The sequence below is a fragment of the Anser brachyrhynchus genome (genome assembly GCF_964034855.1).
Source record: "Anser brachyrhynchus genome assembly, chromosome: W".
In the NCBI taxonomy this organism is placed as follows: domain Eukaryota; kingdom Metazoa; phylum Chordata; class Aves; order Anseriformes; family Anatidae; genus Anser; species Anser brachyrhynchus.
In genome coordinates, this window is record NC_137704.1 from 18,871,449 (window position 1) to 18,897,064 (window position 25,616).

The 25,616-nt window shown below is 38.8% G+C and overlaps 2 protein-coding genes across 5 annotated transcripts in view; both read left to right on the forward strand.

The window, feature by feature from the left end:
• The window catches only part of LOC308184976 (uncharacterized protein), a gene marked incomplete at its 3' end in the record, with an annotated part of 320,479 nt that overhangs the window by 229,328 nt on the left and 65,535 nt on the right, over window positions 1-25,616 (forward strand). The window lies entirely within an intron of this gene.
• LOC308184706 (nipped-B-like protein) overlaps window positions 1-25,616 on the forward strand; it is a 196,016-nt gene that overhangs the window by 143,127 nt on the left and 27,273 nt on the right. For all 4 annotated transcript variants that reach the window (XM_080572031.1, XM_080572030.1, XM_080572032.1 and 1 more), the window contains 14 exons: window positions 1,627-1,809; window positions 4,141-4,338; window positions 4,530-4,601; window positions 4,691-4,780; window positions 5,793-5,896; window positions 7,338-7,424; window positions 10,419-10,650; window positions 12,055-12,206; window positions 12,610-12,690; window positions 13,631-13,731; window positions 15,043-15,181; window positions 15,395-15,477; window positions 16,529-16,661; window positions 22,464-22,607. In XM_080572031.1, the coding sequence (XP_080428157.1) occupies window positions 1,627-1,809; window positions 4,141-4,338; window positions 4,530-4,601; window positions 4,691-4,780; window positions 5,793-5,896; window positions 7,338-7,424; window positions 10,419-10,650; window positions 12,055-12,206; window positions 12,610-12,690; window positions 13,631-13,731; window positions 15,043-15,181; window positions 15,395-15,477; window positions 16,529-16,661; window positions 22,464-22,607 (1,799 nt within the window). The remainder of the gene's footprint in view (window positions 1-1,626; window positions 1,810-4,140; window positions 4,339-4,529; window positions 4,602-4,690; window positions 4,781-5,792; window positions 5,897-7,337; window positions 7,425-10,418; window positions 10,651-12,054; window positions 12,207-12,609; window positions 12,691-13,630; window positions 13,732-15,042; window positions 15,182-15,394; window positions 15,478-16,528; window positions 16,662-22,463; window positions 22,608-25,616) is intronic.

Genomic DNA, 25,616 nt, shown 5'->3' on the forward strand with positions numbered 1-25,616 from the left:
CAAACTATTCGGTCTGTGCTGGCATACTTCTTCCTATCTTCAGTCAAGTGCCTAGAACGCAAGGAATAACCACACTGTGAAATGTTTTGTAGCATTTTTGAAAACAATATTGAGAATTTAGGTACCTTTGACAGGTGTTGAATATCTAAGGATTGCAACTTAAAGCAAATGACCGTGGTGTGGGGGAAGCAGGGACAACTTTTGTTGTCTATTTTATAGATATTTCCCTACCTCGTTTCAAAAATGTTCAAAGTAATCAATATTTTAAATTCAAACTTCTTTTTTTTTTTTTTAAATGCACTTAAGTGAGATGACTTCCTTGAACATACTTGAGAATTATAGAAAAATAATATTGATTGCTAGTTTCATTGTTCATAGGCAACTTTTTTGGATGTAGAGAGATGTTAAACCAGAAATATATGAAACCTGTTTTTTGTTTTTTTTTTAATGTATTGCTGGAAACTATTTTCTAATATTAAGATTATTCTAATTCCAGCTAAATGTGTTTAAAAATATGGGGGAAGACTAAGACTGGATTAGGAGATGGGATGTTACTGTAATAATTGAAATAAATTTTAGAAAGTTAAGTTACTGATGTAGTGAATGCAATTAAAAAGTAAATCTAGAAATATATATACATATCAATATACATATTTCATTGATATAGCACAATTGTCAGGTGATTTCTTTTGTATCTAAATAATAGAGTATACCTTGGGGAAGGAGAGAGAAACGCTTGTGACAGAGGCATTTATTTTGTTGGAAAAAGGTTAACAATTCAGTCCAATAGTCTTCAGATTTGTGCAGTAAGGCTCTTTGATAAATAATAAGACATCAAATAACAATAAAAAATTCACTGTAAATCTCCTTTGTGCTGACTGCGTACGTGTTTAATATCAGTTTCAAAATGTGATGAGAATGGTGCAATGTTGTCTGTTTACTTCAGTGGAAAAGAAACCTGTTGTGGTCCAGCTTGCTGTTTTTCTATATTAAACAAAAATCTTTCTTTCAACTTTGCTTTGTAGCAAAATCAAGCAAAAATGTGGGTTGCATTAAAAAAAAAGCTATTAGTAGGAGGTAAGAAATCACCTGAGGCAGAGTTTGGGATGTCAATGATTTGGCTTATATTTAGGGATAAGAACCTGGAGATTCTGCCACAGATTGTCCCTACATATTGGAAAAGAGAAGATTACTGTTTTATTTACACTAAATAATATGATTGAGAATGAATTGAGCTATAATGAGGCACGCTGAATCATTAATTTACCTATACTTTCAGGAAAACCTGTTAAGTTCAGAGGATGAACAAAAATAAGACTAAATTTTGTGGAAGTAGAGCAGGGATGTTGTTTTACAAATGTAATTCACCAATTTGAATTTGTTTTATTTATATGCCTGACAAAATATTTTGTTGAAGGAGATGTTTATGCAATTTATTATGTTAATTTCCAGTTGCAGTGTGAACAATATATACAGCTTTAGAAAGTCCTGTCAAATACATCCAGGTATATCTAACCATGAAATTGTTAGCGAATATACTGTAAGCGGTTCCTGAGAAAGGGTTGAAGTGTTGGGCCCTTTTTTATCTTCAGATTCACATTTACTGTTCTTACTCTCCGTTAATAGGTAGCATAGATCAGTCAGTGTTAAAAGACTTGCCTCCTGAGCTCCTGGCAGAAATTGAATCCACCATGCCACTTTGTGAACGTGTGAAAATGAACAAGCGCAAACGTAGCACAGTTAATGAGAAACCAAAATATGCTGAAATCAGTTCTGATGAAGACAATGACAGTGAAGAAGCTTTTGAATGTAAGTAGTACATCCTTCTGTTTCTACTGCTATTATTTAAGTTGGTTGGGAATGGAGAGGATTGTCACAAATTTCAGACATCTTAATCTAGCTTTTAGCCACAGTGGCTGTTGAAATTCTTAAATATGAAGTAATGTAAATTAAGAAAATCTTGCACAGTAATTATATGCTTTAAGGTAATCTAGGTTCATTACATACAGTCAAGAGATCTGGCCATCATTCTAAAAAATTCAGTGAGGACATCTGATTTAAAAATGAATTAGAATATTTCTTAAAGGATACTGTAGAACTGAATTAAAATGAGACAAAATGATGAAGAGAATGGAAAATTTTACACTTAATAGATTCGTATTGTTTCAAATATCTATTTCAGAATTTGCTGTCTAAAATTAAACTTTAAAAAATATGAAGGAGTGGTTGTTATAGAACATAAGTTTCTTTGAGCATCTCATTCCATTAAATGATGAGAAATTAAAATTATGTATAAAATTAATAGTATTTTTGAAATGTTATTAAAGCTTACATTTTTTTATTCAATTGCTCTACAAAGTTTACTTAGAAGTAGATAAAATGTCTAAATGTGAATAGCTGTTCCCATGTTCATATTTTTTGCCTTGCAGAGCCAACACAACTGTAATACATTTTCTTTTATCATGCAGCATTGATAAAATGGTCAATTTAAATTTCTGCTGGAAAGTGATATTGGAAGTTACTTTTCTTATAGAGACATAGCTGGGGCCAGAATTCTTCTTACAGAATTTAAATTGCTACTGATTATCTATAAACTGTGGAGACAGAATTCATCTGCCTCCACAAAGTACTGTCTCACGAGGGGAAAAATGAATCAGTTAAGATGTGTGAAGTCTTTTTCCATAAAACACTTATTTCTTTAACCAATCCACTCACTTCAGGTAACCCAGATAGCCCTCCCTTTCTTCAGTTGCAGTTAACTCTCAACCAGTTTAGAACTGAAACTGTTTAGTAGCTCAGGCATCATGAACATGACTGTACTGCCTCCAGAAGCAAGTCTGATTCAGAAGCAGTACAGCTCAAAGCCTAAGCTAAGTTACTACTTTAAAGTCTTGAACCACTTCTTTGCAGAAATTTCATATTGTTTTCAGCAGTGGAAGCCCTCTAGTGTGCAGTGCAGAGTAGCACCTCACGTTCAATATTTTTTTTTATTTGTACTTAGCACGGGCTGTCCATTGGCTATATTCTGGTATGTATAATATCTTTCCTATTCTTCTCAATAAACTGGGGTTGTGGAAATTCCATGTCAGTTCTGTTCCAGTTCTGTATAAATGCTTGGAGCCATTTTGCTCAGAAACAACCCTGTACACATTCATACCTCTCTAAACTTCAGGAGAGTTTGGTAGAAACACATACAGATGTAAGGGCTGTTATATACCAGTTCACAAGAATAATATACTCTGCTAGTCTAGAATGTAATGTTTTGGAGACATTTTGATCTTCACAGCACAGTCTGTATTAGACATCTCTTTGCTAGCCCCAGTTATCCTGTTACATTAAATAGTAGAGACTTTCATGGATGAAGCTACGTCCTCATCCATATCGTTTTCCTATTACTTCTTAGCACCCTCTCCCCTTAAAGATGCATGAGACGATCTTTGAAAATAACAGAGAACTCAGTTCCCCTCCCCCGATATCTTATTTCCACTAAATCTCTGTTTCTATAGAGAACGTTTATCCCAATTTCTTCAACACTGATTTCTGCTGTGCCTTTTGGTCCTTACTGAAAACTGGTTATAACAACTTTCAGTGGTGTATACATACTGTTTAGCTTGGAATTGTGACTGCAGCTTTCTCCTTTACACTGAATTCACTGCAATATATATTTCAAGACAATTTTTTGGGGGTGTCTTGGCAAAACAGAATATCTTTAAGCAGCTAGATTGCTAAGTCTCATTGGAACTTCCTGTGTGATAGGCAAAGCAAACACTGAATTGTAACATGGATGCCTATTAATAGACCCAATTACATAACTGAAGAAATTATCTCAATGTTCTCTTATGAAAGGAAAGGATGAAAATTATTTTATTTTGTTCTATTCTCCTTTGTTTAAAAGGACAAGTGCCCTTTAAACTTATATTTTAAGTGTTTGCTGTTGTCTTTGGCGATTTCAGGCATGGTTTTCATGTAATTCAAATTGAATTGTTAAAATAATGCCATAACAGAACTTTATATAATGGTTTTAGTGTTCACTTGTTTTATGGAACATTTATATGCTAATGTTTAACTTGTAAATGTATAATTTTGAGCTATTGAAAATAGAATTTTTATACTTAAAATGAAAATGCATTTCATTTCTAGCTTCTCGAAAAAGACATAAAAAGGATAGAGATGAAGCTTGGGAATATGAAGAACATGACAGAAGAAGTTCTGGTGACCACAGGAGAAGTGGTCATTATCATGAAGGAAGGAGGACTTCTGGTAGTGGCCGTTACCGTAATCGTAGTCCCGATGACTCTGATATGGATGATTATTCTCCTCCTCCTAGTCTCAGTGAGGGTAACTGATCATTATCCTTTAAAAATACACTAGTATTATGAAAACAATATGTTTTTTTTAATAATTTGAACATTTTAAAATGCTTTAAAAAGCATCTTTATATGCAGTATTTAATACAAGCATGAGAAATGTAAATAATCCTTTATTTCAGTTCCAGAAAGTATTTGTTTCACTCTTTATTCTCTAATTAGTGGCTAGAAAAATGAAGAAAAAAGAAAAACAAAAGAAAAGGAAAGCTTATGAACCTAAACTAACACCTGAAGGTAACTTTAGAAGACTTATTTTCTTCAGTTTGGATTTTATGTATTTTATATAAAAATAATTATATATACTTTTTTTTTTTTCCCACCAGAAATGATGGATTCTTCAACTTTTAAAAGGTTTACTGCTTCAATGGAAAATATTTTGGAAAATCTGGAAGACATGGATTTCACAGCTTTTGGTAATATGTCAGAAATTTTCAAAATGCTTCCCCTAATTAGAAATACAAGAAACACTAAAAAAATTGCATCTCAGTATTTTCAGACTTCCTTCTTTCTGATTTAATTGTCTGTGATACATGCTAGGGTATATTGTGTTTATATGGCTTCCACCTTGAGTAGCAGGAGCCTTTTACCTTTACAATTTCACTTGCTACTAGAGGAAGATGATCTTCCTTCCTCCTTCCTGCAAAATCCAAAAGGGTCATAAATCATAATGAGAGAAATAATAGTCTACTAGAGTGCATCTGCTGTGGCCTTGCCACAGTGCTTGTACACTTATGGCTGAGACACTGAATCTATGTGTACTCCTTATCCCTTTCACTGGAAAATCGTCCAGCTTAGTGTCAGTGTCCAGTAAAGTAGTTCAGGTTGACCAAGATGACTATCAATTGAAATGGATGATGGAGCATTTGTATAATTTCTTTCCTACCATCTTTGTCACAGTATTAGAACAAGGGGAGGAACCTAATAAACAAATGACTAGTTTTTAAAGTAATCATGTCTACACCCTTGGATTTAAAAGTGAAACATATTACGAACCAATGATTTCAGTGTCTTCTAATGTCATGTGTTTTTTTTTTTTTGTAAGGGCAATTGTGATTAGAACACAGTGTATCCCAAGATATATGTGTTTTTCATCTATTATTCTGACCAAGATTTGAATTTCAGAATTAGAACTACAATCATTTAAGATTTGTTTTACTGAAATGAGGGTGGTACTTAATGAAAGAACTGCAATAAATGGGTTTTGATGTTAGGCTGTTGAATGATATTTCAGAGCACATGATCAATCATATTGAACAAGTAGAGTCATTTTAACAACCAAAAGTCATGGCTGTCAGTCTTCGTTAGATGTAAAATCAGTACTTTAATAAGTTTTCTTGTGTTTGCTTTTTCATCTTAGCTGTAAATAGTGGCTTCTTTGAAGTCTTATTAGAAATGTGACAATTTTTTTTATTTCATTTTTTTAAGGCGATGATGATGAGATTCCACAGGAATTGCTACTGGGAAAACATCAGCTTAGCGAGTTGGGTAGTGAATCTGCAAAAATCAAGGCAATGGGCATTATGGACAAGGTACATCTTCATAGTCTTTACATCTTTTGAACATTTAATTTTGTTAAATATACAAAAAGCACATATCTAGTGTAATAACATTCAGTGTCAGCAGTGACTGAGAGCACAATGTACCAATATGTAACACAAATGTCTGAGCAGTAAAATCTAAAATTATTAATCTATTTTCACAAAAGCACATCAATCTATAGTCTTTGTTCCTTACAGCTAGTGTTAAGCAACCACAGTAAAACAGACCTTACCAGAAAAGTCAAAAAATCCACCCTTTCTAATATAATGTCAGTGCATTGTAAATATATGATGTTCATCTAGCATCATACTGAATTGCCTATTTGTACCCTCTCTCCAGAAAACCCTTTCAAAGTTAAAAGATTTAATGACCCAGGTGATAAGATTCATTTTCTGTAGACTACATGCTGTGGTTTCTTTGTCATACTCTTCCTGACTTTGGTTCAAGGGAATTTTCTATGCTGGTGCAAACTGTTGGTATCACACCTCTAGAAACAATGTTCTTGCTTTCCTTATCTTCCTAGAACTCTTGGCTTAGGGCAGTCTTATGTTACACTCTTAACTCTGCCTGCTCTTGACCACTTACTATGTTTATGAAATGTCTGTGAAGCCACTTATTATACAAGTCACTCCGAAGGATATTCTTTAACCCAAGATTTAGGTATTCTTCCTGGCCTTTTCTTCAGTCCTCCCTACCTTCATTTGTAGGATATTTTCAACCTGAGTATTTTGCCTTCTTGATAGTTCTCACCCTTAACCTTTATTCCTTAATTTTTGTACATACATGTGTACATAAACTCAGAAATGTGTTGCTTGTAAAGGTGAGCACCACTATTATCTGTATGAGTGAAACTGGTTCTTCTGGAGTTCAGCATATTCTACAGATTATTTGATTGTAATTCTGTAGAACATCAGTAAGCGAGTTTGAGTTACTTTTTTTCAACATGCTAATTTTTCAAAGTTAACAAGATTACTAAGAATACATTTCCTCTGTATTAGCACTCAAATATCAATTAATTTTGTTTCTGTTTGTCCATAAGGTTTGGATTTTCTTCTAAGTTCTATATGGTCAGCTAGAATTAGTGATTCATATTTGGTTTTGGTAAATTTCAATTTCTAGAATCAAGAGTGTATAACTATACATTATTTGCAGATATGCAGTTTTAAACCTATTCCTATGGATTTGGTTGAAAAATGCAGTTTGATTGCAATCTTAGAACGTATTTCACTAGTTTGGTTATTATCAGCATTCTCAGTCGTGCTGTGTCAGAAACTGACAAGTCAAGATCCGATCCTTATCTCAAAAGTGCTTACGATTTAAGTTTAATGCTGGAATTACATAACATTTTCTATCCTTCATCCATGGACATCTTTTCAGCAATTTGGAAGCTTTTGTGTGTCTACAGTTGCTTGATTTGTTTTCTTGTTTTAGCTTTCAACAGATAAAACGGTAAAGGTCCTGAATATTTTGGAGAAGAATATCCAAGATGGATCAAAGCTTTCTACGTTACTTAACCATGTGAGTTTCAAATTAGATCATTTCATACCACTGTTCAGCATAGGGTTTTCTTCACTTGAGTCCCATTTAATGATAATTTCAAATACTGTGCATGTGTGTGAAAGGAATTTCTGATTTTATATGTATATGATTAACAGACTGTCAAATTTTAAGATTAGAATTATTATTATTAGATTAGAATTATTATTAATTATTATCTTGAGGGTCATCACGCGGCACTTGCAGGGCAAGCAGGCGATCAGGCCCAGTCAGCATGGGTTTATGAAAGGCAGGTCCTGCTTGACGAACCTGATCTCCTTCTATGACCAAGTGACGCGCTTGGTGGATGAGGGAAAGGCTGTGGATGTGGTTTACCTTGACCTCAGTAAGGCTTTTGACACAGTTCCCCACAACATTCTCCTCAAGAAACTGGCTGCTCGGGGCTTGGACTGGCGTACGCTTCGCTGGGTTAGAAACTGGCTGGATAGCCGGGCCCAGAGAGTTGTGGTGAATGGAGTCAAATCTGGTTGGAGGCTGGTCACTAGTGGTGTCCCCCAGGGCTCGGTACTGGGGCCGGTCCTCTTTAATATCTTTATCGATGATCTGGATGAGGGCGTCCAGTGCACCCTCAGTAAGTTTGCAGATGACACCAAGCTAAGTGCGTGTGTCGATCTGCTCAAGGGCAGGAAGGCTCTGCAGGAGGATCTGGATAGGCTGGAGCGATGGGCTGAGGTCAACTGTATGAAGTTCAACAAGGCCAAGTGCCGGGTCCTGCACCTGGGGCGCAACAACCCCAAGCAGAGCTACAGGCTGGGAGATGAGTGGCTGGAAAGCTGCCTGGCCGAGAGGGACCTGGGAGTATTGGTTGATAGTCGGCTGAATATGAGCCAGCAGTGTGCCCAGGTGGCCAAGAAGGCCAACAGCATCCTGGCCTGTATAAGAAGCAGTGTGGCCAGCAGGTCTAGGGAAGTGATTGTGCCCCTGTACTCGGCTCTGGTGAGGCCACACCTCGAGTACTGTGTTCAGTTTTGGGCCCCTCGCTACAGGAAGGACATGGACGTGCTCGAGCGAGTCTAGAGAAGGGCGACCAAGCTGGTGAGGGGTCTGGAGAACAAGTCTTACGAGGAGCGGCTGAGGGAGCTGGGCTTGTTCAGCCTGGAGAAGAGGAGGCTCAGGGGCGACCTTATCGCTCTCTACAGTTACCTTAAAGGAGGCTGTAGAGAGGTGGGGGTTGGTCTGTTCTCCTACGTGCCTGGTGACAGGACGAGGGGGAATGGGTGAAAGTTGCGACAGGGGAGTTTTAGGTTGGATGTTAGGAAGTACTTCTTTACCGAAAGGGTTATTAAGCATTGGAATGGGCTGCCCAGGGAGGTGGTGGAGTCACCATCCCTGGAGGTCTTTAAAAGACGTTTAGATGTAGAGCTTAGCGATATGGTTTAGTGGAGTACTTAGTGTTAGGTCGGAGGTTGGACTCGATGATCTTGAGGTCTCTTCCAACCTAGAAATCTGTGATACTGTGATACTGTGTGAATTAAAATTCAATTGATTATATTCTTTCAGTACTAAACATTTTACTATAGTATTGTTAACAAACAGATGTATTGGGAGTAATCAAGTTGTCTCTTGACTTAATTTTAAATATTATTGTTTCATCCTTAAATATTTGTGGTAACTGGTATAACTTGCACCAGTGGAAATTTCTTTGCTAGTTGTCCATAAAACTTCCCTTACACAGTAGAAGAAAGTACAGCTTTCATGCAGAGCATATTCTTCCCCCGAGCATTAAGAACTGAGGAGGCATTTTAAATCATAGAATATCCTGAGTTGGAAGGATCATCAAGTCCAACTCCTAACTCCACACAGGACTACCTAAAAAATAAGTTTCACTATACAGTTCTCAATGTCTTTAGCAATATGAAAAATAAGTGAAAAGGTGATGGTTTTCCTGCTCTGTTGCAATTGGTTGAGCCTTTTTGCCAGTGCTTTTAAAGTGATATTTTTCTTTTAGCTTTCTGTAGTAAAACTCAAGTTTACTAAGCACTTATTGAAATTTTCCCATGATTGCAATTCAGAGACAAAGCTTCAATTAAAAAAAGAAGCAATCTTTAGCCAAACAAGTTTTAGATTTTTCTTAAAACCTATTAAATGTAATTTAGATCGTTATGGCAAAGAAACCTTCTGCTAAGGAGTAAATTTATACTATTTTTACAGTGCAGTGAAGATAACCTACCTCCATGTCAGGGTATTATTCAAAGGCAAAATGCACTTGCAGATTCTTTTTATTTCCAAGATTAATGAGCAAGAAAATAGAAAGGTTTTAAAACTAATTGTTTGTATTTTTAAAGCCTCCTTTGTGCAAGATACAAATAACTTAAATTTCTTGCATGGAATAGTTTTACAGGGATCTCTTGATTTGCAGGTGTCTGTTGATTTTTTTTTTATATATATATTTTACCATATATGTAATGCACTGCAATACTTTTAGATTCAAGGGAAAAAAGTTGATAAGGTTAGAAATTAGTGTTTTACCAACCCCTTATTTTTACAAGGAAAGCCAACAGCATACTCATAATTAGCCTCTTGTTTGTTTGTTTTTATAACTTGCACAAACACAGAAATACAGAATTATGTACCCAGTGCTAAAACTTAAATGGTCATATTTGATAAGACATAGTTTAAACCCATAGGTAATAGATGAGTCAGTCTGTGGAGAAAGTCGTCTTCTCATTAATTTCATGTGATTTATAAGTCTTATTTTGTGAGAATTCCCTCTAGTGGTGAAAATTAGACTTGCCAAAGCAGCAAACAGCATACATAGAGCACTAAGGAAAATGTTAGAGGAAAATGTTAATGTTCAGATTTTGCCTAAGGTACATCAGTCTTAAGTAGAGAATGTTGCAATCTTCATAGTGCTTACCATTGATATATATTAAAATGTTACTGTTATATTGTACTTGGTAAGGATAAAAATTTGCCTCTTTGTTCACACTATCCTGCTTTTCTTGCCTGTTACAGAACAATGACACTGAAGATGAGGAGAGATTATGGAGAGATCTTATTATGGAGAGAGTGACAAAATCTGCTGATGCTTGTCTTACTGCTATCAATATTATGACATCGCCAAATATGCCTAAAGCCGTATATATTGAGGATGTAATAGAAAGAGTTATTCAATACACAAAATTTCATTTGCAGAACACTCTCTATCCTCAATATGACCCTGTATATAGACTGGATCCTCATGGTGGTTAGTATGCTCAGAGATTTTGAAAAATCTTTTCACATTATATTTATCATAGAATGGTTTGGTTTGGAAGGGGCCTTTAAGATAATCTAATTCCAACCCCCCTGCCACAGGCAGGGACACCTTCCACTAGACCATGTTGCTCAAAGCCCCATCCAACCTGGCCTTGAACACTTCCACAGATGGGGCATCCACAGCTTCTCTGGGCAACCTGTTCCAGTGCCTCACCACCCTCTGAGTGAAGAATTTTTTCCTTATATCTAATCTAAATCTACCCTCTTTTAGTTTAAAACCATTACTCCTTTTCCTATCACTGCACTGCCTGATCAGGAGTCCCTCCCCAGCTTTCCTGTAGGCCCTCTTTAGGTACTGGAAGGCTGCTATAAGGTCTCCCCGGAGCCTTCTCTTCTCCAGGCTGAACAACGCCAACTCTCTCAGCCTGTCTTCATAGGAGAGGTGTTCCAGCCCCTTGATCATCTTTGTGGCCTTTCTCTGAACTCGTTCTAATACATCCATGTCCTTCTTGTGCTGGGGGCCCCAGAGCTGAACACAGTATTCCAGTTGGGGTCTCAAATGAGCAGAGTAGAGGAGGAGAATCACCTCCCCCGACCTGCTGCCCACGCTTCTTTTGATGCAGCTCAGGATACGGTTGGCTTTCTGGACTGCAAGCACACACTGCTGGCTCATGTTGAGCGTCTCATCAACCAACACCCCCAGGTCCTTCTCATCAGGGCTGATCTCAATTATGTTTTCCTTTTTTTTAATCTACTGTATGATGATACAAGTTATATGACTTCCCTGAATATTTCTATATGCAGCTCTTATACTGATAGTTCTCTAATAAAACATACAACATCTGAGTTAATGTTTTCTGTTATTTTGAGGATGATGAAATGTAGAGAAAAATAACAATGACTTAAGTGCATCCCCTAAATAACTTAGTCGCATTAATTTTTAGGTTTACTGCAATAACTATAGTGCCATTTAGACCAAACTATTTAGAAGTGTGTCTGAAGTTTGCCTTGTGCATATAGTTATTATATGTATGAAAAAGTCACTTTATAGTCATAATCTCTGTTTATGTAATGATTTATTTCAGTGAAAATTATTTTGCATTTAGCATTTTGTTGTCTTTTGTATATATATAATCAGATGTGGGTGTCCAACTTCAAGAACTGTTTTAAAAATTTTGGATCTAGAATTCAGAACAATTATGAAAAATTAATGTCATATGAAATCCTTGCTTTCCAGCTGTTGCTACTATTTTTTTTTTTCTGTAAACAGTTGTATTCACAATGCTGTCATGTAATTGTTAGGGGGACATTTTTTGAGAAAACGATCATCTTTCTAGTATTTGATGCAACTGAAACATTGAAAAAATTAATGAAAATAATTTTGATTTTTTAGGTGGTGTTTTAAGTTCAAAAGCAAAACGCGCTAAGTGTTCCACCCACAAGCAAAGAGTTATAGTGATGTTGTATAACAAAGTTTGTGAGATTGTCAGCAGTTTGTCAGAGTTGCTAGAGATACAGCTTCTTACTGATACAACTATTCTTCAGGTAAGTTTTATCAGAAGAATTTCTGTCTGAGAATGTTGTGGGATTTTTGTTTTATTTTTTATTTTTTCCCAGAGGGACTGTAAAGTGTGATTATGTCAATGACATGAAATATAAAATCGGTACAAACTTTTTTAACGGTTAACATTAGACTGACTAGTCTGTTGTGTAGTATGTTATCTTCCTGTTCTCTTCTGCAGGAAAAGAACACCTCATGTTTAAATATTTAATGGTATTTATTGTACACCTAAGAAAAAGTTTAACCTAATTGTATTAAATTTGCAAATAATATGAAGTAATGTGTTGTTGAATACCTTATCTACTGAATGAATAATCTGCTTGTAAAATTGCATGAATATCAGTTTGCCTGTCAAATATACTTAGAATACTTTCTGCCCATTCATAGGTATCATCTATGGGAATAACACCTTTCTTTGTAGAAAATGTCAGTGAGCTACAGTTATGTGCCATCAAATTAGTGACTGCAGTAAGTAATTTTTAATTTGTGATTTCATGGTCCTGTACATCCAAAAGTTATTAGGACATTTACGTAGGCTGTATTTTTGCTGGTGGACAATTAGAGCTCAAGTTTTTGCAGTTCGGTATCATAATCTAGGAACAGTATTAAATCTACCTGAGCTTCTCCTATTTGCAGAGGAGGTTTCTTCTTCTATAGGAAGCCTACTTAAGCAAGGAACTTAATTATGGTTATGTGGTTTAAAGTATAAACACAAACCCCTTTCTCTTACCTGTTCTTTCTTGTGTAAGAAATCTTAGCAATATGATTTTCCACATTTCCTTCGTTAAGATTTGAATTTATGCAATGGAATAAGCTATACAACAGCAGGATACTTTTATAATAGAATAAATTATTTTCCTTGGAAGAGGTAGGTATATGAAAAATTCATGAATCAAATAAAATATTACTTCAGGAAAAATGCAGTGCAACATATATGTGCTTGTTCAAGTGGACGTTTTCCATCTTTGTAAGGATGATATGCTCCAGTATTTATAAAAGGAATTCTGCCTAAACAAAAAGAAGCAAAGCCTACAACCGTGACCCCATAAATTAAAAGAATCTTTCATGTCAGGCAAATATTAAAGACTAAGATATGAAGTAACTATTTGACTTTCTTATATGGCATATTTCTACCACTGACAGAAATCTTTAAAATATATCGTATTTTTAAGAGATATTCCACATTTATGTTGTTAGAAGATTTTAAAAATATTTATTTGAAAAAGTTTTTATATATTTTATACATAAATGCTTGCTTTGAAAAAACAAAGTAATACATTAAAAACAAGGTGTGCATTGTGTCATGTGAAGTGTATGTTACTATATATAACTTTTAAAAATAAATTTAACAAACAGTATCTAATGTAACAATAAATAATTTTTTAACAATCCTGTGACTGTTAAATAGGTGTTCTCCAGGTATGAAAAACATAGACAGCTAATACTGGAAGAAATTTTCACTTCCCTTGCGAGACTACCAACTAGCAAGAGGAGTTTGAGAAACTTCAGGTAATTTCTGGCATAGATTGCTAACTTATAGATGTAAGCACTTACAGTTTTGTACATGTGGGATTTTAGGTTTCAGCATTAACATCTCTTAAAAAATCTGCAACTTTACAAGCTGGTTGATATTTCAAAATCTCTATAGTGAGAGTAGAGTTTCCTGACAAATGTATCTTGTAATAGTCACCGTTTCTTATGCCATCATATTTATGTTTGGTTACAAAAATGATTGAAATATCTTGTTACTCTTCTCACTAAGCATGTAAACGAGTGCAATGTTAGTGTGCATTCAAAGGGGTTTTTGTTGCAAAATTCATTCTGTTTATATGAAGCTATTGAATTCATTGCTAAAACTTAATAGGAGAATTCTGGGTGAATTTCTTTGAGGACATACTCAGAGCACTCTTTCCAGGAATACAAATTAATACTCCTTTGAATGAGTTTCATTTAGGAACTGCTCAGTTTACTTTGTGTTTTAAGTGCTTCAGCTGGACTTCAGTGCATCTTCTAAATAATAGATTCAGGTCCAATCTGGGAAAGAATCTGACCTGAACTGGAATTCAGTTAAAATTGGGGTTGGAAGCTTTAAATGATTCTAAAACATTTGTTGTTGTTGTTGGCATCGCTTTAGTTCCTTGCTTGCATGCAGCTTTCCCCTGGAGACAGACAAATGCCAATGAAATAGGTTAGCTGATCCAGGGTGGATAAACAGGAAAATATCCAGTGAAATAAATGCACTGGGACTTTTAAGTAGAATTCAGTGACCCTAATGTGTAACATGAGTGTTTATGCCTAATATTTTGTGACATTTTGATTACAATCATCAGACATCTAGCAAATAGGAATGTGGTAGGCATAGTAACATAACTGGTAGATACCCTCTTTGAATTAGGATCTTTGCCAGAAGGAAGTCACCATCTCGATCCCACAGTGGCTACACTATTCATCTATAGAATTCTAGTTCTGGTCTGTTAAAGGGCATTTCCTATCTGTGGCTACTATCATGAAGGGGACAGCTTTAAAAAAAAATTGATATGAAAAGATTTTCTGTAGATTCTCAGCTACTGAGCTTCACAGATATTCTGATAGTCATCTGTGGGCTATTTCAGTTCATTTCTCCTACCTAAGAATAATACTTACTGTTTTTGTTAGAACCAATCTTTCACTTCATAAGAGAGAAGCAAATGAATAAATAAATGTCTAGAACACAGATTTCTATCTGTGGTAAAAAAATTCCTAAATTTAAAAATCATTTAGGACCAAAAATAATTGTTTTGTTTTATTTTAGTGTTAATGCTGTCCTTTTCATATTAACAGGTTAAATAGCAGTGACACTGATGGAGAGCCTATGTATATTCAAATGGTAACAGCACTAGTTCTGCAGCTTATTCAATGTGTTGTGCACTTACCATCAGCAGAAAAAGATTCTAATTCAGAGGAGGAATTGAACAAAAAAGTAAGGAAGATATTTTTAAAGAGACTTTTTTTATTTTTTTTTTGTGCAGGTATGACTGTGTGCTTGTGGGTATAATGTTTTTTGATGGTGCTCTAGTAATCAGACAATGTAATTTTGTCTGCCATAATTATTTGATGCATGACAAATGTTGATCTGGAAATCATATTTCTGTGTATGCTAAAATGTTAGACTAATAAATCTTGTTATTTTTAGGTGGATCAAGATGTGCTTATTACTAACTCATACGAAACAGCCATGAGAACAGCACAAAACTTCCTTTCTATTTTCCTTAAGAAGTAAGTACTCTTACATTCTTCAGTATATTGATGAAACCATCTCTGAATAAAGTCTGTCACACCTCGAGACAAACCTAATTACTTCACAATGCTAAATACCAACCAATAAAGTTACTTATAACAATGTACTTTGTAGTTCCCTAAGAGAGTTTCCTCTCTGGACAAAACTTTTATGGCACAGAAATTCTGCAGGGAGTTCTTTATACATTTAAGAATCTGTCTGATAGTTTATGTAGGATCCTTTTATCAGGTGTCTGTTACTCATCTGAAGCACAAAAGAGGAGGCTGAATAAATATTTAAGTGGTGAAATCAGATTCATTCAGTCATCAAAATGACTAAAACTCTAAAATCACATTAACTAAAGTTAGGAATGTTAATAGCTGAACAGAAATATATATAAATATATATATATATACACACACACCTGAATAATCAAAATCAGCTTTTTTTAGAAAAAGTCCTGAGGTTTTTATCGTGTTAATTTCCACCGTTAAGCTGAGAAGCTGTTTAGAGATCTAGCCATTTCTCTGCATACCTCTGGTATCGTTAAAGACATTAGGAACGTCATATGTAAGTGAAACACTATCAGGTATGTTACCTTTGAATTTTACATTCTGATTTTAACCTTGAAGAGCATAATACTGAGATATCATTCTGAGATAAGTTGGACCAGACTTAAAGAGTCTAGACTCAATACCTCCTAAATACAGGACTACAGCTTGAGGTTCAGAATTTTTTTTACCTACCTTGTTCATCCTCTTCATTCAGACTTTAACTCAAAACAATAAATGAAAAAGCTTAGAGGGAAAAAATACTACTATCCTGGATTAGCTGCTTTCCCTGCAGTGAAAAATTAGTGATAAATGTTTGAATTATTTGTCCTTAACTGGATAAAATTATTTTTCTGCTAATATTCCATTTTTTTTTCTTTTAGAATTGCATAAAACATTTTTTTTTCCTGGTTAAACATAGGATTACTTTTGTTTATATCAGAAGAAAAGCTTAAATGGATCTTAAATTTGCTTACATAATACATTTTCTTCTAAACAGGTGTGGTAGTAAACAAGGGGAAGAAGATTATAGGCCACTGTTTGAGAACTTCATTCAAGATCTTCTTTCCACGGTCAATAAACCAGAATGGCCAGCTGCAGAGTTGCTCCTTAGCTTATTAGGAAGGCTATTGGTAAGGGATTCTTGTTTTTAACTATGAAGACTTATTTCAGTTTCAGCTATTAGAGGAATACATTCTGATAGTTGATGCATACATGCAGTGTTTTAAGGATTTTCTTATGTGTATCACTATTACGTAATACATAAATACTAAAATTTAGGTCAGAGGATGATTGATACACAACTTGGAAAAGGTCACAGTATCACAGATTTCTAGGTTGGAAGAGACCTCAAGATCATCGAGTCCAACCTCCGACCTAACACTAAGTACTCCACTAAACCATATCGCTAAGCTCTACATCTAAACGTCTTTTAAAGACCTCCAGGGATGGTGACTCCACCACCTCCCTGGGCAGCCCATTCCAATGCTTAATAACCCTTTCGGTAAAGAAGTACTTCCTAACATCCAACCTAAAACTCCCCTGTCGCAACTTTCGCCCATTCCCCCTCGTCCTGTCACCAGGCACGTAGGAGAACAGACCAACCCCCACCTCTTTACAGCCTCCTTTAAGGTAACTGTAGAGAGCGATGAGGTCGCCCCTGAGCCTCCTCTTCTCCAGGCTGAACAAGCCCAGCTCCCTCAGCCGCTCCTCGTAAGACTTGTTCTCCAGACCCCTCACCAGCTTGGTCGCCCTTCTCTGGACTCGCTCGAGCACGTCCATGTCCTTCCTGTAGCGAGGGGCCCAAAACTGAACACAGTACTCGAGGTAAGGCCTCACCAGAGCCGAGTACAGGGGCACAATCACTTCCCTAGACCTGCTGGCCACACTGCTTCTTATACAGGCCAGGATGCTGTTGGCCTTCTTGGCCACCTGGGCACACTGCTGGCTCATATTCAGCCGACTATCAACCAGTACTCCCAGGTCCTTCTCTGCCAGGCAGCTTTCCAGCCACTCATCTCCCAGCCTGTAGCTCTGCTTGGGGTTGTTGCGCCCCAGGTGCAGGACCCGGCACTTGGCCTTGTTGAACTTCATACAGTTGACCTCAGCCCATCGCTCCAGCCTATCCAGATCCTCCTGCAGAGCCTTCCTGCCCTTGAGCAGATCGACACACGCACTTAGCTTGGTGTCATCTGCAAACTTACTGAGGGTGCACTGGACGCCCTCATCCAGATCATCGATAAAGATATTAAAGAGGACCGGCCCCAGTACCGAGCCCTGGGGGACACCACTAGTGACCAGCCTCCAACCAGATTTGACTCCATTCACCACAACTCTCTGGGCCCGGCTATCCAGCCAGTTTCTAACCCAGCGAAGCGTACGCCAGTCCAAGCCCCGAGCAGCCAGTTTCTTGAGGAGAATGTTGTGGGGAACTGTGTCAAAAGCCTTACTGAGGTCAAGGTAAACCACATCCACAGCCTTTCCCTCATCCACCAAGCGCGTCACTTGGTCATAGAAGGAGATCAGGTTCGTCAAGCAGGACCTGCCTTTCATAAACCCATGCTGACTGGGCCTGATCGCCTGCTTGCCCTGCAAGTGCCGCGTGATGACCCTCAAGATAATCTGCTCCATGAGCTTTCCTGGCACTGAGGTCAAACTGACAGGCCTATAGTTCCCCGGGTCTGCCCTGCAGCCCTTCTTATAGATGGGCGCCACATTGGCTAGCCGCCAGTCAACCGGGACCTCCCCCGATAGCCAGGACTGCTGATAAATGATGGAAAGCGGCTCGGCCAGCTCCTCCGCCAGTTCTTTCAGTACCCTCGGGTGCATCCCACCCAGCCCCATCGACTTGCGCACATCCAAGCTCCGTAGCAGGTCGCCAACCATTTCCTCATGGATAGCGAAGGCCACATCCTGCTCCCCATCCCCTTCCACCAGCTCAAGGCACTGGGTATCCAGAGAACAACTGGTCTTGCCGCTAAAGACTGAGGCAAAGGTGGCATTAAGCACCTCAGCCTTTTCCTCATCCTTAGTAACTAGGTTTCCCCTCGCATCCAGTAAAGGATGGAGATTCTCCTTAGTCCTCCGTTTCGCGTTGATATATTTGTAAAAGGATTTTTTGTTGTCTTTAACGGCAGAAGCCAGGTTGAGCTCCAGATGAGCTTTGGCCTTTCTAATTTTCTCCCTGCACAGCCTCGCTACATCCTTGTAGTCCTCCTCAGTGGCCCGCCCTTTTTTCCAAAGATTATAAACCCTCTTTTTTCTGCTAAGCACAAGCCGCAACTCTCTGTTGAGCCAGGCCGGTCTTCTTCCACGCCGGCTCATCTTTGGGCACGTGGGGACGGACCGCTCCTGTGCCATCACGATTTCCTTCTTGAGGAGCGCCCAGCCTTCCTGGACTCCTCTGCCCTTCAGAACCGCCTCCCAAGGGACTCGGCCAACCAGCGTCCTGAGCAGCTCAAAGTCAGCCCTCCGGAAGTCCAAGACAGCAGTTTTACTGGTCCCCTTCCTGGCCTCGCCAAGAATAGAGAACTCTACCATTTCGTGGTCACTCTGCTCAAGACAGCTTTCGACCACCACATCTCCCACCAGTCCTTCTCTGTTTGTGAAGAGAAGGTCTAGCGTGGCACCACCCCTGGTAGGTTCACTGACCAGCTGCGTCAGGAAGCTATCTCCCACGCTCTCCAGAAACCTCCTAGACTGCTTTCTCTGTGCCGTGTTGTGTTTCCAGGATATGTCCGGGAAGTTGAAGTCCCCCACGAGGACAAGCGCCGACGATTTTGCAACTTCTGTCAGTTGCCTATAAAACTCCTCATCCATCTCCTCATCCTGGTTCGGCGGTCTATAACAGACCCCGACCAGGAAGCTAGCCTTGCCGGCCTTCCCGCGGATCCTAACCCACAGGGATTCAACCTTATCATTCCCAGCCTGGAGTTCCACAACATCAAAAGATTCTCTAATGTAGAGAGCCACGCCACCACCCCCTCTGTGCTGCCTGTCCCTCCTGAAGAGCCGATAGCCAGGCATTGCAGCACTCCAGTCGTGGGAGCGGTCCCACCACGTCTCCGTGATGGCAACCAAGTCATAGCCTGCCTGCTGCACAATGGCTTCCAGCTCCTCCTGTTTGTTACCCATGCTGCGTGCATTAGTGTAGATGCACTTCAGCTGGGCCATCGCCTTCTTCCCCGGCCTAGCCATTGTTTCCCCCGGCACAGCTCCAACAAGCCTTGTTTGAGCCCCGTCCCCCTTCTTACCTAGTTTAAAGCTCTCTCTATGAGCCCCGCCAGCTCCTGGCCTAGGATCCGTTTTCCCCTTGGAGATAGGGACCCGTCTGGGGCCATCAGGCCAGGTGCCGAGTAAAGCTTCCCATGGTGTAAAAACCCAAAATTTCTGTGCTGGCACCAGCCTCTGAGCCACCTATTAACCACATGAGCTTTCCGCGTCCTCTCCGTGCCTCTCCCTTCCCCGGTAGGGATAGACGAAAACACCACCTGCACTCCCGCTCCCTCCACCAATCGTCCTAGCCCCCTATAGTCCTGTTTGATAGCCTTGAGGCTTCTCTTTTCAACATCGTCACTGCCAGCCTGGACTATCAAAAGCGGGTAATAGTCAGAGGGGCAAACCAGGTTTGGAAGCTTCCTGGTAACGTCTCTGACCCTGGCCCCAGGGAGGCAGCAGACTTCCCTATGTGTGGGGTCAGGCCGACAAATAGGGCCCTCCGTTCCCCTGAGGAGGGAGTCGCCCACAACAATCACCCTTCTTTCTTTCTTGGTGGAGGCAGTCCTGAGGCATGGAGTCAACTTCCTCACCTCAGGCATCCTCCTGGGTAGGCTTCCTACCTCATCCTCACCCACGGGTCTCTCTAGCTCCAGGGCCTCAAACCTATTGTTCAAGGGCACCTGGGAAGGCGGCACCGGAAGGGGAGGGCATCTCCTGCGAGGTCGAGCAGGGACCTGTCTCCATTCCTCCTCAACTCGCAGGTCCCCTCCCTCTGCCCGATGGTGACAGGGCAGGGGGTCCACCCCCCTTTGGAGCATCTCACCCTGGTCCCTCTCCCTCCGGTCCTGCAGGGAGTCGCTCCACCAGTCTATCTCCCGCTCGCACTCCCTGATATCCCTCAACCTCTGCACCTCCTCCTTGAGTTCTGCCACCATGCGGACCAGGTTGTCCACCTGCTCGCACCTCACGCAAGCAGTCTCTCTGCCTCCCGCCGATGGCAGCAAGAGGCTCAGACACTCCCCGCATCCGGAGACCTGAACTGCCGCATGTTTGGACGGGCAGTCGGTCTGGGTGTGTACTGACTTCCTAGAGAAAGCACCGTGCCTGGTGGAGACCATTGCAGCCCAGCTGACGGGAGAGTGCCGTTAGAGGAGTTGTCCCTATGGGCGGGTGTGACCGCTCCGCCCTTCCTGCCTGCGCTAACTGCCGCGTCACTCCCTGGTCGCTGTGCTCCTGGTCGCTCGCGCTCCCTAAGGGCTGCCTTTGAACGGCCGGGGGAGGAGCTGTCGCTGACGCTGCTGGCCCCGCCTACGCCTCGTCAGCCTCCCTCACGAGGGCTGCCGGTGCCTGGCGGCTCCCTCACGTAGGCTCGATGCCCGAAAAATAGCCCTGCCTGTCCCGATCCCGCGCTCCGCTGCAGCACGCGTCTGCCCCGGAGCCGGTCGCCTCGTATGTATACTCTTTCTCACAGAAGTCCACTTCTACACTTCCATGACATTTTTCACATTAAAAAAGTGCCATTTTATACCATCTAGTAAATGCAAATATTTGTTCAGATTAAAGTCATATAGTTGTAATTGCTCATGTTAAATATCCTCTCTGGACTATTCATTTAGCACAGAACCTGAAAACAATTAAGTAGATTGCTTTTATACAAATAATAGTACATTTACTTATGGAATGTGAAATGTTACAGAATGTGAACGTTTTTGCTAACATATTCTTAGAGAGTTGTTTTTTGGTATTACACAGTAATTTACACAGTAATTTAACCTGTTTCTTGGAAAAATATTTTATGGTCCTGTTGCTGATAAAAATGTAGCTTTCATTATATTTGTGTGAATAATGAGAAATGTATATTATGGTGGTTAATATCTCTGTTATTGCAAAGGATATCTCCTGTACTAGACATCTAGTTTACTTTATGAAAGTATATATTTAAAGAAAACTAACAGGCATATTTGTAGAGAGATTGTGTATATGTGGTGTAATAGTAAATGACATAATTTTGTAGTGTATGGAAGTTAGAATTTTTAATAAGTTTAAACAGTGTCTTGTGAGAAGAATGAAGAAAGGTTGAGAAAGTTGGGGTTGTTTAGCCTAGAGAAGAGAAGGCTCTAGGGAGACCTTATAGTGAACTTCCAGTATTTAAAGGGGACCTACAGGAAAGATTGGGGCAGACTTTTTATCAGGGAGTGTATCGACAGGATAAGGGGTAATGGTTTTAAACTACAAGGATGATCAAAGGGCTGGAACACCTCTCCTATGAAGACAGGCTGAGAGAGTTGGCGTTGTTCAGCCTGGAGAAGAGAAGGCTCCGGGGAGACCTTATAGCAGCCTTCCAGTACCTAAAGAGGGCCTACAGGAAAGCTGGGGAGGGACTCCTGATCAGGCAGTGCAGTGATAGGGCAAGGAGTAATGGTTTTAAACTAAAGGAGGGTAGATTTAGATTAGATATAAGGAAGAAATTGTCTACTCAGAGGGTGGTGAGGCACTGGAACAGGTTGCCCAGAGAAGCTGTGGATGTCCCATCCCTGGAAGTGTTCAAGGCCAGGTCGGATGGGGCTTTGAGCAACCTGGTCTAGTGGAAGGTGTCCCTGCCTGTGGCAGGGGGGTTGGAATTAGATGTTCTTTAAGGTCCCTTCCAACCTATGATTCTATGAGTCTCAGTTGCATAAATACATAATTTAAAAACATATATATTCTTCTTTTCTTAGGTTCACCAGTTCAGTAACAAATCAACAGAAATGGCTTTAAGAGTTGCATCACTTGACTATCTTGGAACTGTAGCTGCAAGACTGAGGAAAGATGCAGTCACTAGCAAAATGGATCAAGGGCCTATAGCCAGAATCCTCAAACAGGTGTGTGAGAGATCCCATGCCAGCTGGATTGAGATATATCCATTCAGATATTTGAAAATTATAAAGATTTGTTTAAAACAAAAACAAATAAAAACATCTCCACCAAAAAAATGGCATGTGGAGAATCAGTTTTCATTGTTCAGATTTCTGAATCGAATGCATTCTATTTATAAGTATCACATATTTTAGTTGATTGCTGTCTTTCTTTCACCATCTCCCTCATGATCATATTAAGTGGTTAATTACAGTGGTAAAACCAGTTTTATTCTGACGGTACAGAGAAAATAATGGAGCAACTGTTGAATTCTATCTTAAGAGGCATTAAAATTATATATGTATGTATGCATTTGCTGTCACAAAATGGTAATGGGGCTTATGGCACTCATATACAGGCTTTAGAGAAGACTGAGGGGAGATCTCGTTAATGTATATAAATATCTGAGGGGAGGGTGTCGAGAGGATGGAGCCAGTCTCTTTTCAGTTGTGCCCAGCGACAGGACGAGAGGCAACGGGCACAAACTGAAGCACAGGAGGTTCCGGCTCAATATGAGGGGGCACTTCTTTACTGTGAGGGTGACAGAGCACTGGAACAGGTTTTCCAGAGAGGTTGTGGAGTCTCCTTCTCTGGCGATATTTAAAACCCACCTGGATGCCATCCTGCGCAACGTGCTCTAGGTGATTCTGCTCAGCAGGGGGGTTGGAGTAGATGATCTTCAGAGGTCCCTTCCAACCTCGTCCATTCTGTGATTTAGAGAGTTAAACTCTTAAGCCTGTAAGGTTAGGTTTTACGTGACATAGCTGGTATTGCTTTGCTTTTTTTTTTTTTTTTTTCCTGAACTTGTACATATATCTCATTAGAGAATGTACATTTGCATTTCTGCTAATGCAGATTATCAAAATGTCTTCAAATCTGCAAGGGCAGCAACAGTTATCAAAGTGATGCATGTTTTTGAGCTCTTTACAGCACATAGTTTGATGAGAAAATCATCAGGTCTTATGTGTCCTTTTAAAAATATGGAGTTGCACATTTCTTATGGAGCCTATAGGTTTCTTTTTGAACTACTAACTACTATCAGAACGATTGGATCTGAAGTTAAATAGTCATATCAAATTCATTTTATCCAAATTTACCTTTCAGTTACCTAAAAAAGACTCCAGATTTATTGCATGTATTTCAAGATGACTGTTACAGATTTATGCTGGAGGAAAAACTTCAAAAATTTACAGGCATTCAAATAAAGAGTCAAAGCTCATCTAGTCCTTTCTGAGTCTGATAATTGCCATAAGTTTGTTCGATTAGTATATTGTACTATATATAGTATCAAATCTTTATGTTCCTGGTTTAATATAATTTTTACATTTATGTGGATTATAATTCTCTTCCATTGGCAGTGATTCTGACAATTCTCCATCAGACTTTGTAGGGAAATATTTTAGAAGGATCCCTTTCTCTTTTCTTATCTCTGGAAGTTAAAATGGTATTGAAAGATATTCCAGAAAAATACATATGAATATGGTGACCTGAATTTTTATTTTTTTAACAGAATTGGGCAGTAGCTAGGCCATTGGCATTTGCAGAAAATAAAATTGCTTTGGGCAATTGAGTGCTAAAAGCATTTTTTTCAGATATTCAGTAAGCGTAGCATCAATGATGGTAGACAGTACCATCCATGCATTGTGGAAGGTATAAATTATACAGTACCATTAGTCAGGGTAAACAGTGTGTTGTTTATAAATGATTTGTAACATAAGAACAAATAACTACTTGGAAAGGTGTACATGACAACTAAGCTTCACTTTGTTGTTCAGATGGCAAGAAAATAAGAAGATGCATTGGCAGACATATTCAGATCTAGTCATCAGGAAGAACTTAAATTATTGCTTCCGTTCAGAAATGGACTTACACTTCTACAGATTGTTCTTTCCTGATGAATTGAATACGTACACTCTTATTAGATGTTTCCTTCTACCCTCTGATATCGTTACTACGGTATGCCCCAGTGACTGATGGATGCTTATAGTTTTCTACTGTGGTTTTGACTCTTGACCCATATAATTAGATTTAGGAGAAAATCTCTTCTGTTTTGACTTTTTTAAACAGTGCATATTTTTTATTGAAATCTGTCATAGATTGACAAGTTGATTTGAACACTTATGCATGCCTTTCATTAATTTATCTCTTTATACTCTGATCTTCTGGACTTGTAACTGTACATTTTTCTACTTGCTGATGTTTGCAAGCAATATTATGTGCTGCATTTGTGGCATGATTGCCAATTTGTGCTGTTCATGCTGAAGTTGATGCTTATAAGTTGTGAATTTTGTTGCTGAAGAAGCTTAAGCCAGAAATTATTCTGCTTTTATTATCAATATTGAATATGATTGGTTGCAGGCTTTTTTTCCCTGTTTGTTCTGTGTTTTTTACTTGCTCGAAAATACTTAAGCAATTAGAATTCATCAAGCATCTTTTTTTTTTTTTCCCCCACCCCATTATCTACAAAATTTAACATTGGTCAAAGGCTGGACTTTTAAATCATAATTTGCATATATATTACAAATGTATGTCAATGAACCTATATCAGTATTATGTGCATTGTAGACATACATGTTTTAAACTCTTGAATTAATTCATTTTGGGGAAAAAAGAAAAACATTTTACTGCTGTAATATCAGCAACTACAAGGACCTGCATATTTCAGTATAATACAAAGGAAAAAAGGTGTGTTGGTTTTCTTTTTATGCTGTCTTGTAAGTATTGAGAAAGTTAGTTTCTGACTAATGAACAAGTTCATTGATACTGATTTATTCTCTGTAATCCCTGTTTGGGAGAAGTACATTGTCTGTTGGTCAGATATAAGATTGTTGTTCCATTTACATAGGCTAGAACTATTTAAGAGATCAGGATATACCTATTTCCTGTAAGAATAGCCTCTTAGAAAAAAATACGTTCTCTTCTTAACATTCATACAGTTTAGTTATTTACAATTGTGATACACTAGCATGTCTCAT